This window comes from Schistocerca gregaria, chromosome X (genome assembly GCF_023897955.1).
Source record: "Schistocerca gregaria isolate iqSchGreg1 chromosome X, iqSchGreg1.2, whole genome shotgun sequence".
Lineage (NCBI taxonomy): Eukaryota > Metazoa > Arthropoda > Insecta > Orthoptera > Acrididae > Schistocerca > Schistocerca gregaria.
Genome location: NC_064931.1, coordinates 757,680,847 through 757,694,287, shown reverse-complemented (window position 1 = coordinate 757,694,287; position 13,441 = coordinate 757,680,847). Strand labels below are relative to the sequence as shown.

The following is a 13,441-nucleotide window of genomic DNA, read 5'->3' as shown; positions in this document are numbered from 1 at the left end:
GGAGAAGAAGGTGATGTAGGCAACCAATCTGTTGCCAAAACTCCTCGTTCCAATCGTACACTAATTCGGAGGAGTGTATCTGCAGTAGGCAGTGGTGGTGTCCCTTGGACCCGAGCAGGATGGCACGGACACGCCGGCAGCACGAGATGTGATGATGGGGCAGTAAAAAGGCAGCCAGTAGCCAGGGCTAGGCGCACATACACAGTGTGGTTACTTGGGTGATGAACACGGAACTAGAGGCAGAAGATTGACGTTGGGCGCGGATCTGGCTGGAACTCACTGTGCAGCCAGAACCATGAGGTGGCAGCAGAGAGAGTGCTCGCTGCCCGGCCTCAGCCCGACAGCAGCCCTTAGCTCACAGCCCAGATGAGGTGGCTGGGGCTGCATCATAATTACAGAAATGGCTGCTGCGGGCTGTGTCATCGTATGGCCCAGCTGTACTGATGATGATGGGGCTGGACTTCGACATTTAAATACAACTGTCCAGGGCCGACTCTGTGGAAGAGACTATGTTTCTGTGTCCCTTGGTAATGTGGATCAGATTCCACTGACCAGAGTCTAGCTGTTGTCATGTGGCAGATGGTCAGTGTCACAGATTTGGCCAATGGCTCCTGGAAATGGCTGACACAGTTGTGGCTATTTCTGCTGAGGTTTCAGTATAGGTAGTAGTGACCAGCTGACAGGCTGTTGCTGTGGCCTGATTATAGTTCTCTTGTTACATGCGGTTAGTTATATGCCTCTGTTAGAAATAATATTGTAAATTACTTCACTCAATTAATGTATATGTGCCAATTTGATGGTGCTGTCCTGTATTGCCCAACAAGTTTTGACTGTGACTCAAGTACATTGACTTGCAAAAAAATAGTCTTCTTTTTAATGATGGTTCACTGCATCCTGTATGTAAAAGGGGCATGGCATATCATAAAAAAGCATCCATACTGTCCTGTATGGTGAATTAATGTTCAGTGATATGGTGTGTGAACCTTTATAGGGTTTGAGCCTCTTCTGACACAGGCTTAAGTGGTTACTGCATGGTATCTTCTGAGAATCAGTTCTGAAATAAATGGAGATGCAACAATTCTTGAATGCTTGAGAGCCGTATTTATGTTCAGTTTTATGTTGGAGATGTATATAAGTTTGGGAGAGCCAACAGAATTAATAAAAGTAGTAAAATGTGTTCCTTTCATTTGTGTTGTTAGTAACGTGTCTCTCTCTCTCTTTTTTTAGCAAATAATGATAATTTAATGCCAGACTTTTTCTTGGACTACAACCCAGAAGAAGGTGGACATAAATTATCTGTTTCAACACAGAAAGGCGGCCAAATAGAAAAAATTTTTAATGCAATTCGTCACAGTATGGGACCAGAACTAGTTTCTAAAACGAATGCAGTTTTCCAATTTGAAGTGAAAGGTAAGTTGCCTTGACCTTAGATTAAACAATATAAAACTGACTCTTTTTTTATGTCATAATCAAATAATTATTGTAGTGTTGTAAAACTGCATGTGCATTCTTGCCATTTTTTATTCTTGGATACACCACCTTTGTCAGGTTGTACTGTTGAAGTCATTCGTGCTCTGTCTGATGAGATAATTCATGCTACTGGCATTGCCATCCCCTGCTTGATGGGACCTGTTTATTGCTGACCGGTTTAATGGTGGAGCACGGCTCTCCGCACTGTCAAAGGTTGTCAGTGGTAGTCTTCTTTTCTGAGCTTTGCGCTTCAAGATGGCCTTTGTAAGAATCTATCACTTCTCAAGGAACACCTCGTGACCCGTTTTGCAACAGCATTAGTGTCAGCCTCCTATCCAGCCACCTTTCTCCTCTGGAAACAGAGGCTGAAGCTCCCCACTTATATTTTACCCCTTATTAGGTGGAATCCTATATTGAACCTTTTACTGGATGGGAACTCCTTCAGGCCCTCTCTTCCATTCACATTTCGGCCCATGGTCCTGATTGCATCCATAGCCTATTGCTTCAACACTTCAGTCCTCCACAATGACAATATCCCCTCCATATTTTTAACCATATTTGGCTCTATGGAGAGAGAGTATTGTGGTTCCTGGTCTTAAGCCCAGCAAGGATCCATTGTTCCTTGATAGTTACCAGCCAGTAGGTCTGACCAATGTCCCCTGCAAGTTATTTGAATAGATGATGGCTTGTTGGCTCAGTTGGGTCCTCAAATCTCCAGATTTTTTTATCTCCTTACCACTGCAGCTTCTGGGAGGTGCAGTCACCAATCGATTATCTGTTTCGATAGGAAACCACAATTTGGCAGACATTTTCTCTGTGTCACCATCTTGCTGCAGTTTTCTTTGATCTTAGGGTCAACGACACAGCTTGGTACCATCACATTTTACTTGCATTCCATGAGTGGGGTATTCAGGGCTCCCCCTCCTGATTTTTATTGCCAGTTTGGGTTGGAGCCATTCTCAGCTCTCTGCAGACTCAGGAGAATGGCATTCCACAGGGCTCTGTAATAAGTTTCCTTCTTTTTCTCATCACTGTTAATGGACTTGTGGCTTCCACTAGACCATTGGTCACCCCTGCTTTGTGTGTAGATGATTTCTGTATTTTAGCTTGTTCTCACCTGGTGATCCCTGTTGAGTGACAGCTCCGGGGTGCCATCCAGCGCACTTCGTCGAGGACGGGTGGCAGGGACAAAGAATCCAGTGAAATATTTTTAAGTGCTTTATCTGAAAACTACCTTGAGCAGTTAAACAGAAAACCGACTCGTGGCGATAACATATTAGACCTTCTGGTGACAAACAGACACGAACTATTTGAATCAGTTAATGCAGAACAGGGAATCAGCGATCATAAAGCGGTTACTGCATCGATGATTTCAGCCGTAAATAGAAATATTAAAAAATGTAGGAAGATTTTTCTGTTTAGCAAAAGTGACAAAAAGCAGATTACAGAGTACCTGACGGCTCAACACAAAAGTTTTGTCTCAAGTGCAGAAAGTGTTGAGGATCAGGGGACAAAGTTCAAAACCATCGTACAATATGCGTTAGATGAGTATGTGCCAAGCAAGATTGTAAGAGATGGGGAAAGAGCCACCGTGGTACAACAACCGAGTTAGAAAACTACTGCGGAAGCAAAGGGAACTTCACAGCAAACATAAAAATAGCCAAAGCCCTGCAGACAAACAAAAATTACGCGAAGCGAAATGCAGTGTGAGGAGGGCTATGCGAGAGGCTTTCAATGAATTCAAAAGTAAAGTTCTATGTACTGACTTGGCAGAAAATCCTAAGAAATTTTGGTCCTATGTCAAAGCGGTAGGTGGATCAAAAGAAAATGTCCAGACACTCTGTGACCAAAATGGTACTGAAACATAGGATGACAGACTAAAGGCCGAAATACTAAATGTCTTCTACCAAAGCTGTTTCACAGAGGAAGACTGCACTGTGCTTCCTTCTCCAGATTGTCGCACAGTGGACAAAATGGTAGATATCGAAGTAGACGACAGAGGGATAGAGAGACAATTAAAATCGCTCAAAAGAGGAAAGGCCGCTGGTCCTGATGGGATACCAGTTTGATTTTACACAGAGTACGCGAAGGAACTTGCCCCCCTTCTTGCAGCGGTGTACCGTAGGTCTCTAGAAGAGCGAAGTGTTCCAAAGGATTGGAAAAGGGCACAGGTCATCCCCGTTTTCAAGAAGGGACGTCGAACAGATGTGCAGAACTATAGACCTATATCTCTAACGTCGATCAGTTGTAGAATTTTGGAACACGTATTATGTTCGAGTATAATGTCTTTTCTGGAGAGTAGAAATCTACTCTGTAGGAATCAGCATGGGTTTCGAAAAAGACGGTCGTGTGAAACCCAGCTCGCGCTATTCGTCCACGAGACTCAGAGGGCCATAGACACGGGTTCACAGGTTGATGTCGTGTTGACTTCCGCAAGGCGTTCGATACAGTTCCCCGCAGTCGTTTAATGAACAAAGTAAGAGCATACAGACTATCAGATCAATTGTGTGATTGGATTGAGGAGTTCCTAGATAACAGAATGCAGCATGTCCTTCTCAATGGAGAGAAGTCTTCCGAAGTAAGAGTGATTTCAGGTGTGCCGCAGGGGAGTGTCATAGGACCGTTGCTATTCACAATATACATAAATGACCTGGTGGATTACATCAGAAGTTCACTGAGGGTTTTTGCACATGATGCTGTGGTGTATCGAGAGGTTGTAACAATGGAAAATTCTACTGAAATGCAGGAGGATCTGCAGCGAATTGACGCATGGTGCACGGAATGGCAATTGAATCTCAATGTAGACAAGTGTAATGTGATGCGAATACATAGAAAGATAGGTCGCTTATCATTTAGCTACAAAATAGCAGGTCAGCAACTGGAAGCAGTTAATTCCATAAATTATCTGGGAGTACGCATTAGGAGTGATTTAAAATGGAATGATCATATAAAGTTGATCGTCGGTAAAGCAGATGCCAGACTGAGATTCATTGGAAGAATCCTAAGGAAATGCAATCCGACAACAAAGGAAGTAGGTTACAGTACGCTTGTTCGCCCAATGCTTGAATACTGCTCAGCAGTGTGGGATCCACACCAGGTAGGGTTGATAGAAGAGATAGAGAAGATCCAACGGAGAGCAGCACGCTTCGTTACAGGATCATTTAGTAATTGCGAAAGTGTTACGGAGATGATAGATAAACTCCAGTGGAAGACTCTGCAGGAGAGACGCTCAGTAGCTCGGTGCGGGCTTTTGTTAAAGTTTCGAGAACATACCTTCACCGAAGAGTAAAGCAGTATATTGCTCCCTCCTACGTATATCTCGCGAAGAGACCATGAGGATAAAATCAGAGAGATTAGAGCCCACACAGAAGCATACCGACAATCCTTCTTTCCACGTACAATACGAGACTGGAATAGAAGGGAGAACCGATAGAGGTACTCAGGGTACCCGCCGCCACACACCGTCAGGTGGCTTGCGGAGTATGGATGTAGATGTAGATGTAGACATTCTCACATGGTTTTCAGTTCTCTCTCCATAAGTTGAGGGTAGCATGTTTCTGTTGTTGTACTATGGTCCATCCTGATCCAGAGCTCTACCTGATGCCCAGTACCTGACTGCGGACTCAGACTTCTGTTTCTGGTTCTTCCTTTTTTGACAACAAGCTTACTTGGTTGCACATATTCGCCTTCTGAATTTGGCTGCTTTCATAAACTCAGTGTCCTCTGCTTCCTTGCCTTCACTTCTTGGAGTGCGGATCACTTAACCCTTCTCTACCTTTATCAGGCATTAGTTCTGTCTTGTCTGGATTATATTTGTTAAGTTTATATATCAGCTACCCCTTCCATGCTTCTGATATTGGACGCGATTCATCATTGTGGTATCTGTCTAGTCACTGGTGCCTTTCGCACTAGCCCTGTTGATAATCTTCTGGTTGATGCTGTGATCCCTCCCTTTCAGTTCAGTGGTCCCAACTACTTGTTTCCTATGCCATCACTACCAGCCCTTCCCCTGCTCACCCCTCTGCCACCTTGTCCTCTTCCCCGCTTTCTTTTCCAACCACCCCTCTTTGGTTAGTTCCTCAGAACTGGATTCAGATGAATCTCTTCTGAGGTCCAAAAACCTGCCTTGCTTCAATGGTTTTCCATTGTTTGTTCCATCACTCCTATGAGAGTTCGGGGATGCCACTGTTTTGTATACCAATGGCTCTAAATTCACCAATCACATGGGTATACCTTCATGTCTTCCATTGGCACAAGACATCATCTCTTGCCTGTCGTGTGGGGGTGTTTACTGAGATTTGCAGCTTTATGCCAAATCCCTTTTTGCTCAGTTGTGGACTGACTCCTGGGGGCTAACTTCTGTCTAATAATTTTTTTTTATTTTTTTTTATTTTTTTATTTTTTTATTTTTTTTCTTTTTTTTCTCCACAATGAGCCTCCTCTTCGTAGTTGCAGTAGGGGACTAGGAGAAATTATTTTATACATCTTAGTCTGGTCTAAAATTTTGCGATATTAAAAATTGTTTTATTTAAATAAATAATACTGTTCTGTTAATTTCTTTTGCCGTCCAGGCAGTCATTGTCTTCAACTGCCCTAGTTTGCCATTTGTTTGTTTAGTTTTGTTTTTGCTTGATTATTAGACATTATTTTAGTCTTGTAATTGATTTTCAGACCTATTTTAAAACTTTGACTATAAAGCTCAATTCTTATTGAATTTATTTGCACTAGAGCCAAACAAAAAAAGCTCATTAGCAAAACAAATGCCATTCTGTTATGTTCCAGTAACTTTTATTCCTTCCTCCTTTTCCCATGTTATGGATCAAATGAATAGTTCTGGTGCTATGGAAACTTGCCTGACTGATATTTCAATTGTGAATGTTCCACTATCCTTATAAATTGTAGTGGAAGATGTAACATTGTCATAAACATTCTTTACAATATTAAAATGTTTATAGAAGAGCATTTTTTCTGTCAACTGTATATATTTAAATTTATTCCTGATTGATTTTGGTTATTTCAACGATCATCCACTGGAAGAAAAACTGCCCTGAGGTGACAAAGGTACTGGGAACTCCTAATATCCTGTCAGACCTCCTTTTTGCCCATTGTAGTCAAGCAGTTTGATGTGACATGGCATCCCCTGCAGAAATATTGAGCTCTGCTGCCTCTAGAGCCATCCACGATTGTGAAAGTGTCGCCAGTGCAGGATTTTGTGCACAAACTGACCTCATGATTATGTCCCATAATTGTTTGATGGGATTCACGTTGGGCGATCTGGGTGGTCAGATCATTCACTTGAATTGTCCAGAATGTTCTTCAAACCAATCATGAAGAGTTGTTGCCCACTGACATGACATTGTTGTTGGGAAACATGAAGTCCATGAATGGCTGCAAATGGTCTCCAAGTAGCCGAACATAACCATTTCCAGTCAATGATCAGTTCAGTTGGAACAGAGTACCCAGTCCTTTCCGTGTAAACACAGCCCACACCATAAGGAGCCACCATCAGCTTACCAGTGCCATGTTGATAATTTGGGTCCATGGCTTTGTGGGAGCTGCACCACACTTGAACCATAGCGCCAGCTCTTACCAACTGAAATGGGGACTCAACTGACCAGACCACAGTTTTCCAGTCCTCTAGGCTCCAGCAGATATGGTTATGAGCCCAGGAGAGGCACTGTAGATTATGTTGTGCTGTTAGCAAAGGCACTTGCATTAGTCATCTGCTGCCATAGCTCATAAACGCCAAATTTTGCCACACTGTCCTAACGGATGTGTTAGTCATACGTCCCACATTGATTTCTGTCGTTATTTCGTGCAGTCTTGCTTGTTTGTTAGCACTGATGGCTCTATGTAAATGCCGCTGCTCTCGGTCATTAGAAGGCATCGGGCACTGTGTTATCTGTGGTGACAGGTAATGCCTGAAATTTGGTATTCTCGGCACACCCTTTACACTGGATGTTGGAATATTGAACTCCCAAATGATGCCCCTTGTATCTAGCTCCAACCACCATTCCATTAACAGAGCTTGTTAATTCTCATCATGCACCCATAATCACATTAGAAACCTTTTTACATGGATCACCTGATACAAAAGACAGCTCTGCCAATGCACTGCCCTTTTTATACCAAGTGTATGTGATACTATTGCCATCTGTATATGTGCATATTGCTATCCCCATGAATTTTGTCACCTCAATGTATAATACAATTGGTATATGAATGTATCTCCATGAGCAATATACATTCTTGATCCAACAGATTTCATAATTTTTCTTTCACTTGGTTGTGGTTGAAATAACTGAAACTGGTCAAGAATAAATTTACATGTATACAGCTGCAGCTAGTTACCTACACAAATCTTTGAGTGCTACAGTATGTTAAAGCAAGGCATAGTTTCTCAAGGTCAGTTAGTATGGACTTTGATGAAATGGCTTTCTTTAAACTTTACATTAAGGCAAATTGCTAATTAAAACTCATTACTCCATTTTATAACCTTCTGAAGCCAACCTGTTTCTATGTTTGAAATCCAGTTTTTTCTATAGTCATGGTAACGTCTTTTTACTGAATATCTTGTACATTACTGAGAGGTGGATAGATCCAAAGTTCTTTTATGTCATGTCTGTCTCCTTTGTTGTGAAGCAAAAAAATTACAACATTGCTCAGTTTTTTGAAATTGTCATCTTTTTCAAATGTTCTGTGAATAATTTTGCAAATTTCTTTTGTAATAATTTCCATCAAGCTTTATTAATTGTAATTAAACCATCATCTCTCAGCAGCATATTGTTTTATATGTGTCATCTGGCATTATTTCCAGAGTGCCATAATTTTAGTTATTTAGTAACTACTTTCTTATTCATCTCTTGAGCTGTACAAACATTCCAAAACTCTCACTTTATCTTTAATAGCATTTCCACCTCCAAAATGTAAACAAGGGAACTTCAGTATTAGCTCTTGACTTATAATGCTTCTCCCATTTTGTATTATTAATACAGTTTGATTTGAACTCTTCATGCATTTCTCCCTAAACACATTAGAGACTCCCACATTAACACTGAACAGAATATTGCAAGGACAGTTTGTTCTTGATTTGTGCCACAGAGATCAAATCATATTATCTCTTCCCATATTACAAGGAAGAAAAGGTGAAGTTTGTGTGAGAGAAATCAAAAGTAACTGCACACCCGTACGTAACACATACCATGGAATTGATCACTAGATGCCACTAGAGGCAGACCCGTCAATATAAAAGGAGGCAGGAAGTATTATGTTGTCAGTAGATCAATAGAGAAGTAGTAACAGCAGAATGGTTTGGTCAGGAGAGCTTGGTGACTTTGAATTTGGACTAATTGTTGAATGTCACTTGAGTAACATATCCATCAGTGATATTTCAACCCTTGTAATGTTGCCCAAATCAACTGTCGATGTGATTGTGAAGTGGAAATGCAAAGGAACCACCACGGGTAAACTGAAACTAGGCGAACCTCATGTACTGGTGGACAGGGACCATCAACCATTGTGGAAGTTGGTTGTTAAAAGGAAGCTCTTCATAAGCCAAGCAATTCTGTAGTCAATGTTTAAGTGATGCTGGAGGCAGGTGTAGAGTGATGCCTATGGACAGTTGATAACTGGAAATGCATTATTTGCAGTGATGAATCCTGCTATACCCTGTGTGGCAATCTGATGGAAGGTTCTGGGTGTGGCTGAATGTCTGGAGAATGTCTTCTGTCATCATGTGTAGTACCAGCAGTGAAGTACAAAGGTGGTGGTGTTACAGTGTGGGGGTGTCTTTTGTGGTTAGGATGAGCTCCCCTTATTGCATTTAAGAAAATACTAAATGCAGAAAGATATGAACACGTTTTGCAGTGTTGTCTGCTGTGTACATCAGAAGAACAATTTAGAGACAATGAGTGAGGGAATCAGCAAAACAATGCCACCTTGTCATAAATCACAATTTGTGAGGCAGTGGTTTGTGGACAATAACATTCCTGAAATGGGCTGGCCTCCAAGAGTCCTTATCCTAATGCAATGGTACACCTTTGGGATGAGTTAGAACATCGATTTCACTACAGATCCAAGTGTCTAACATTACCACTTTATCTGGTTTCGGCTTTAAAGGAAGACTTACACACATCGTTCGAAGTGTCCCCAGCAGAGTTCAAGCCATCATAAAGGCGAAGGGTGGACACACCCCATGTTAATGCCCACCAACAGGTGTCCGGATTCGTTTGAGTAGATAGTGTGCAATAGCGATGTCAAGTTTTCTTGACTGCACATGTTTGTAGCTCTTCACACACACACACACACACACACACACACACACACACACACACACACACACACACACACACGGGATTACCCATCATTTACAGACCAGACAACAGTAGTAACTCATGCACACTCATAGTGTGTTGAAGAATATGAGCGAACAATGACAAAACTCTGAAGGGCTTACAGAAAGTAAATGTACAGCTGCATTGTGTTATGCTGCTGCAAGTAAACATGTTATAGTCATACCTAGAGAGACAGTCACATTGTCATTCAATTTCTGCCCTTTAAAGCAAATCACGTATTTGAGATACATTTGTCAAATACCAAGGAGAGACTATTTGAAGAAATGCATGATGGACTGTCCATGTATATCTGAGGATGGGAAAAGGTAGTGGTCACATAGTGGAAGAATGTTGGGGAAACAGTTTTCTCACCAAAAGACCTATCACAAAGATCTTTGTCGTGTACTTTTAGGGGGTATTTTGTATGCAGTACCTGTCAGGCGCTTGGGCACATGGTACCTATGTATAGTCAGCATATATTTCACATATAGATTTCATAAACTTAAATGTGAGCCTATATATAGTACAGCAGTCAGGGACCTTGGTGTGTTTGCTCACTACATTTGTGTGGTGTTTGAAAAAGTCACCATGAAGCCACCAAAAAGCTGCTGTATGTATTATACAATTTATAGACACCTGGTTTGGATCAAGGTATCAGATTCTGATTGGCATAAATGATCGGTACAGGAATTACTGACACAGGAAATCCATGGGCATTAAGTATAGTGACTATGCTGTCAATACAATACCGCAAAAAGTTTATATGATTAATCAGTGTTTGCTGATGCCAGTCACATATTATATTCAGGAAATGTGCACTCTCGCGGACACACACACACACACACACACACACACACACACACACACACAGAATTCTGTACTTACAATTATTCTCAGCCAGATGATGTCGGAGTGATCAAAACTAGTTGTTAATGAAGGATATTATCCTTACTGCACCTGTGTGGTGGTTTCATAATGCAATTTGCAAATTCTTGTGAGATGGTACAACATTGGCTTTTATAGCTGAGACTAATATTTTCATAGTAGTATCATTTTCCTTATCATCATTATTATTTCAGATTTTAGTTTTTGATTAAAGGAACTTCCCTTCACTACTACAAGTATTTCATGATGTAAACACCAAAAAGAAAGTGTTAATCTTCTCCATGTGTCGATAATAAGCAAATTGGTACTATGTGCCCTTGATGTTGAGTATTATCTCATTTAACTGACACTTCCTGTTTTGGGAATCTTGTGCAGTGTGTGTGAGATTCCATCAGAGACAATATTATAAAAATTCGTTGATCTCCCTGTTATCAAACAAGGTGGCACAGTGAAAAGGCACAGGACTTGTATTCAGGAGGACATTGGTTCAAATTCCTGTACAGCCATAAAGATTTAGATTTTCTCTATTTCCCGTAAGTCACTTAAAGCACCTTCCTCTGAGAGACACAGGCAGTTTCTTTCCCCCCCTTTCCCCCCCTTTCCCCCCTTTCCCCCCTTTCCCCCCTTTCCCCCCCTTTCCCCCCTTTCCCCCCCTTTCCCCCCTTTCCCCCCCTTTCCCCCCTTTCCCCCCTTTCCCCCCCTTTCCCCCCTTTCCCCCCTTTCCCCCCTTTCCCCCCTTTCCCCCCTTTCCCCCCTTTCCCCCCCTTTCCCCCCTTTCCCCCCATTTCCCCCCCTTTCCCCCCTTTCCCCCACCCCCTTTCCCCCACCCCCTTTCCCCCACCCCCTTTCCCCCACCCCCTTTCCCCCACCCCCTTTCCCCCACCCCCTTTCCCCCACCCCCTTTCCCCCACCCCCTTTCCCCCACCCCATTTCCCCCCTTTCCCCCACCCCCTTTCCCCCCATTTCCCCCCTTTCCCCCACCCCCTTTCCCCCACCCCCTTTCCCCCACCCCATTTCCCCCCTTTCCCCCCACCCCCTTTCCCCCCATTTCCCCCCTTTCCCCCACCCCCTTTCCCCCCTTTCCCCCACCCCCTTTCCCCCACCCCCTTTCCCCCACCCCCGCCCTTTCCCCCACCCCCTTTCCCCCACCCCCGCCCTTTCCCCCACCCCCGCCCTTTCCCCCACCCCCGCCCTTTCCCCCCTTTCCCCCCCTTTCCCCCCCTTTCCCCCCCTTTCCCCCCCTTTCCCCCCCCTTCCCCCCTTTCCCCCCCTTTCCCCCCTTTCCCCCCCTTTCCCCCCTTTCCCCCCTTTCCCCCCCTTTCCCCCCTTTCCCCCCCTTTCCCCCCCTTTCCCCCCCTTTCCCCCCCTTTCCCCCCCTTTCCCCCCCCTTCCCCCCTTTCCCCCCCTTTCCCCCCCTTTCCCCCCTTTCCCCCCTTTCCCCCCCTTTCCCCCCCTTTCCCCCCTTTCCCCCCCTTTCCCCCCCTTTCCCCCCCTTTCCCCCCCTTTCCCCCCCTTTCCCCCCCGCTTCCCCCCTTTCCCCCCTTTCCCCCCCTTTCCCCGCCCCTCCCTTCTCCCCTTTCCCCCCTTTCCCCCCTTTCCCCCCTTTCCCCCCTTTCCCCCCCTTTCCCCCCCTTTCCCCCCCTTTCCCCCCCTTTCCCCCCCCTTTCCCCCCCTTTCCCCCCCTTTCCCCCCTTTCCCCCCCTTTCCCCCCCTTTTCTGATCCAGGCCTGTGCGCTCTCTCTCTCTCTCTCTCTCTCTCTCTCTCTCTCTCTCTCTCTCTCTCTCACACACACACACACACACACACACACATTGTTGACAATACAAGTAATTAATTATTGTGGTGGATTCCACGAAACATTGAAAGCGGTGGATTCCACGAAACATTGAAAGCATTGGGAAAAAATTGTGATCAATGATCACTTTGCTGCTACCTTCAATTCACAGATAGTTCATACTTCTTGCTCAGTAGCATCCCAGATATACTCAATAGGATTGAGGATAGCTCTCACCTGCATTGTTTTTCTCAAACCATTATTACACAGATTAGAAGCAATAGAAGGGTGCATTGCCTTGCTGAAGGTGCACATCATATGATCAATCAGTAGTCTGTTCCTGTATCATTCACCAGTCAGTTATCTACATGTATTCTCAACAAGTGACTGTACTGTACACGGCAGAGTGTATGTCATACCGGTATTAATTTTTTGTCTTGTTGGATTTATGTGTTTAGAGAGGGAAACATGTCTGTGTGTATTTACTGTGTATGTGCTCTAATCTCTCTTGATCCTCGCACGACATACATGATGGTGGTAGCAGAACTGTTGTTTAGTCTCCCTCAAATAATTTACTACCCAACTGTGTTTTGCACGAACTAATTCACCTTTCTTCCAAAGATTTCAGTTTGTTTCCCCCTAACATTTGTTTAATTTTCATATGGGCTTGTCAGACTTTCTACAATTATTAGCAGTGCATGTCTGAACTTAGGCAATGTCTGATGTCATGTGTACATGATAAGGGATCTAAATGCTAGAAAAATAATAAAATTGGGCACACTTAGTGTTTTGAGTCTGATTTCCATTACAAATGCACTACATTTACCTTCAACCCAACAAATCTAAGACATCCATTCACTTTCTCTGATACCGATATTATATGTTAATCCCATTTTATGTCACTTGTCTGTATTACCACTAAATATGTGCGAGATTATGTGTGTTTACTCCCATGTAAACATCCTCCCACATAAGAAT

The 13,441-nt window shown here is 43.5% G+C and overlaps 1 protein-coding gene across 2 annotated transcripts in view; it reads left to right on the top strand.

Moving 5' to 3' along the window:
* LOC126298686 (hydroxysteroid dehydrogenase-like protein 2) overlaps window positions 1–13,441 on the top strand; it is a 48,834-nt gene that overhangs the window by 31,265 nt on the left and 4,128 nt on the right. For both annotated transcript variants that reach the window (XM_049990122.1, XM_049990123.1), the window contains exon 6: window positions 1,228–1,410. In XM_049990122.1, the coding sequence (XP_049846079.1) occupies window positions 1,228–1,410 (183 nt within the window). The remainder of the gene's footprint in view (window positions 1–1,227; window positions 1,411–13,441) is intronic.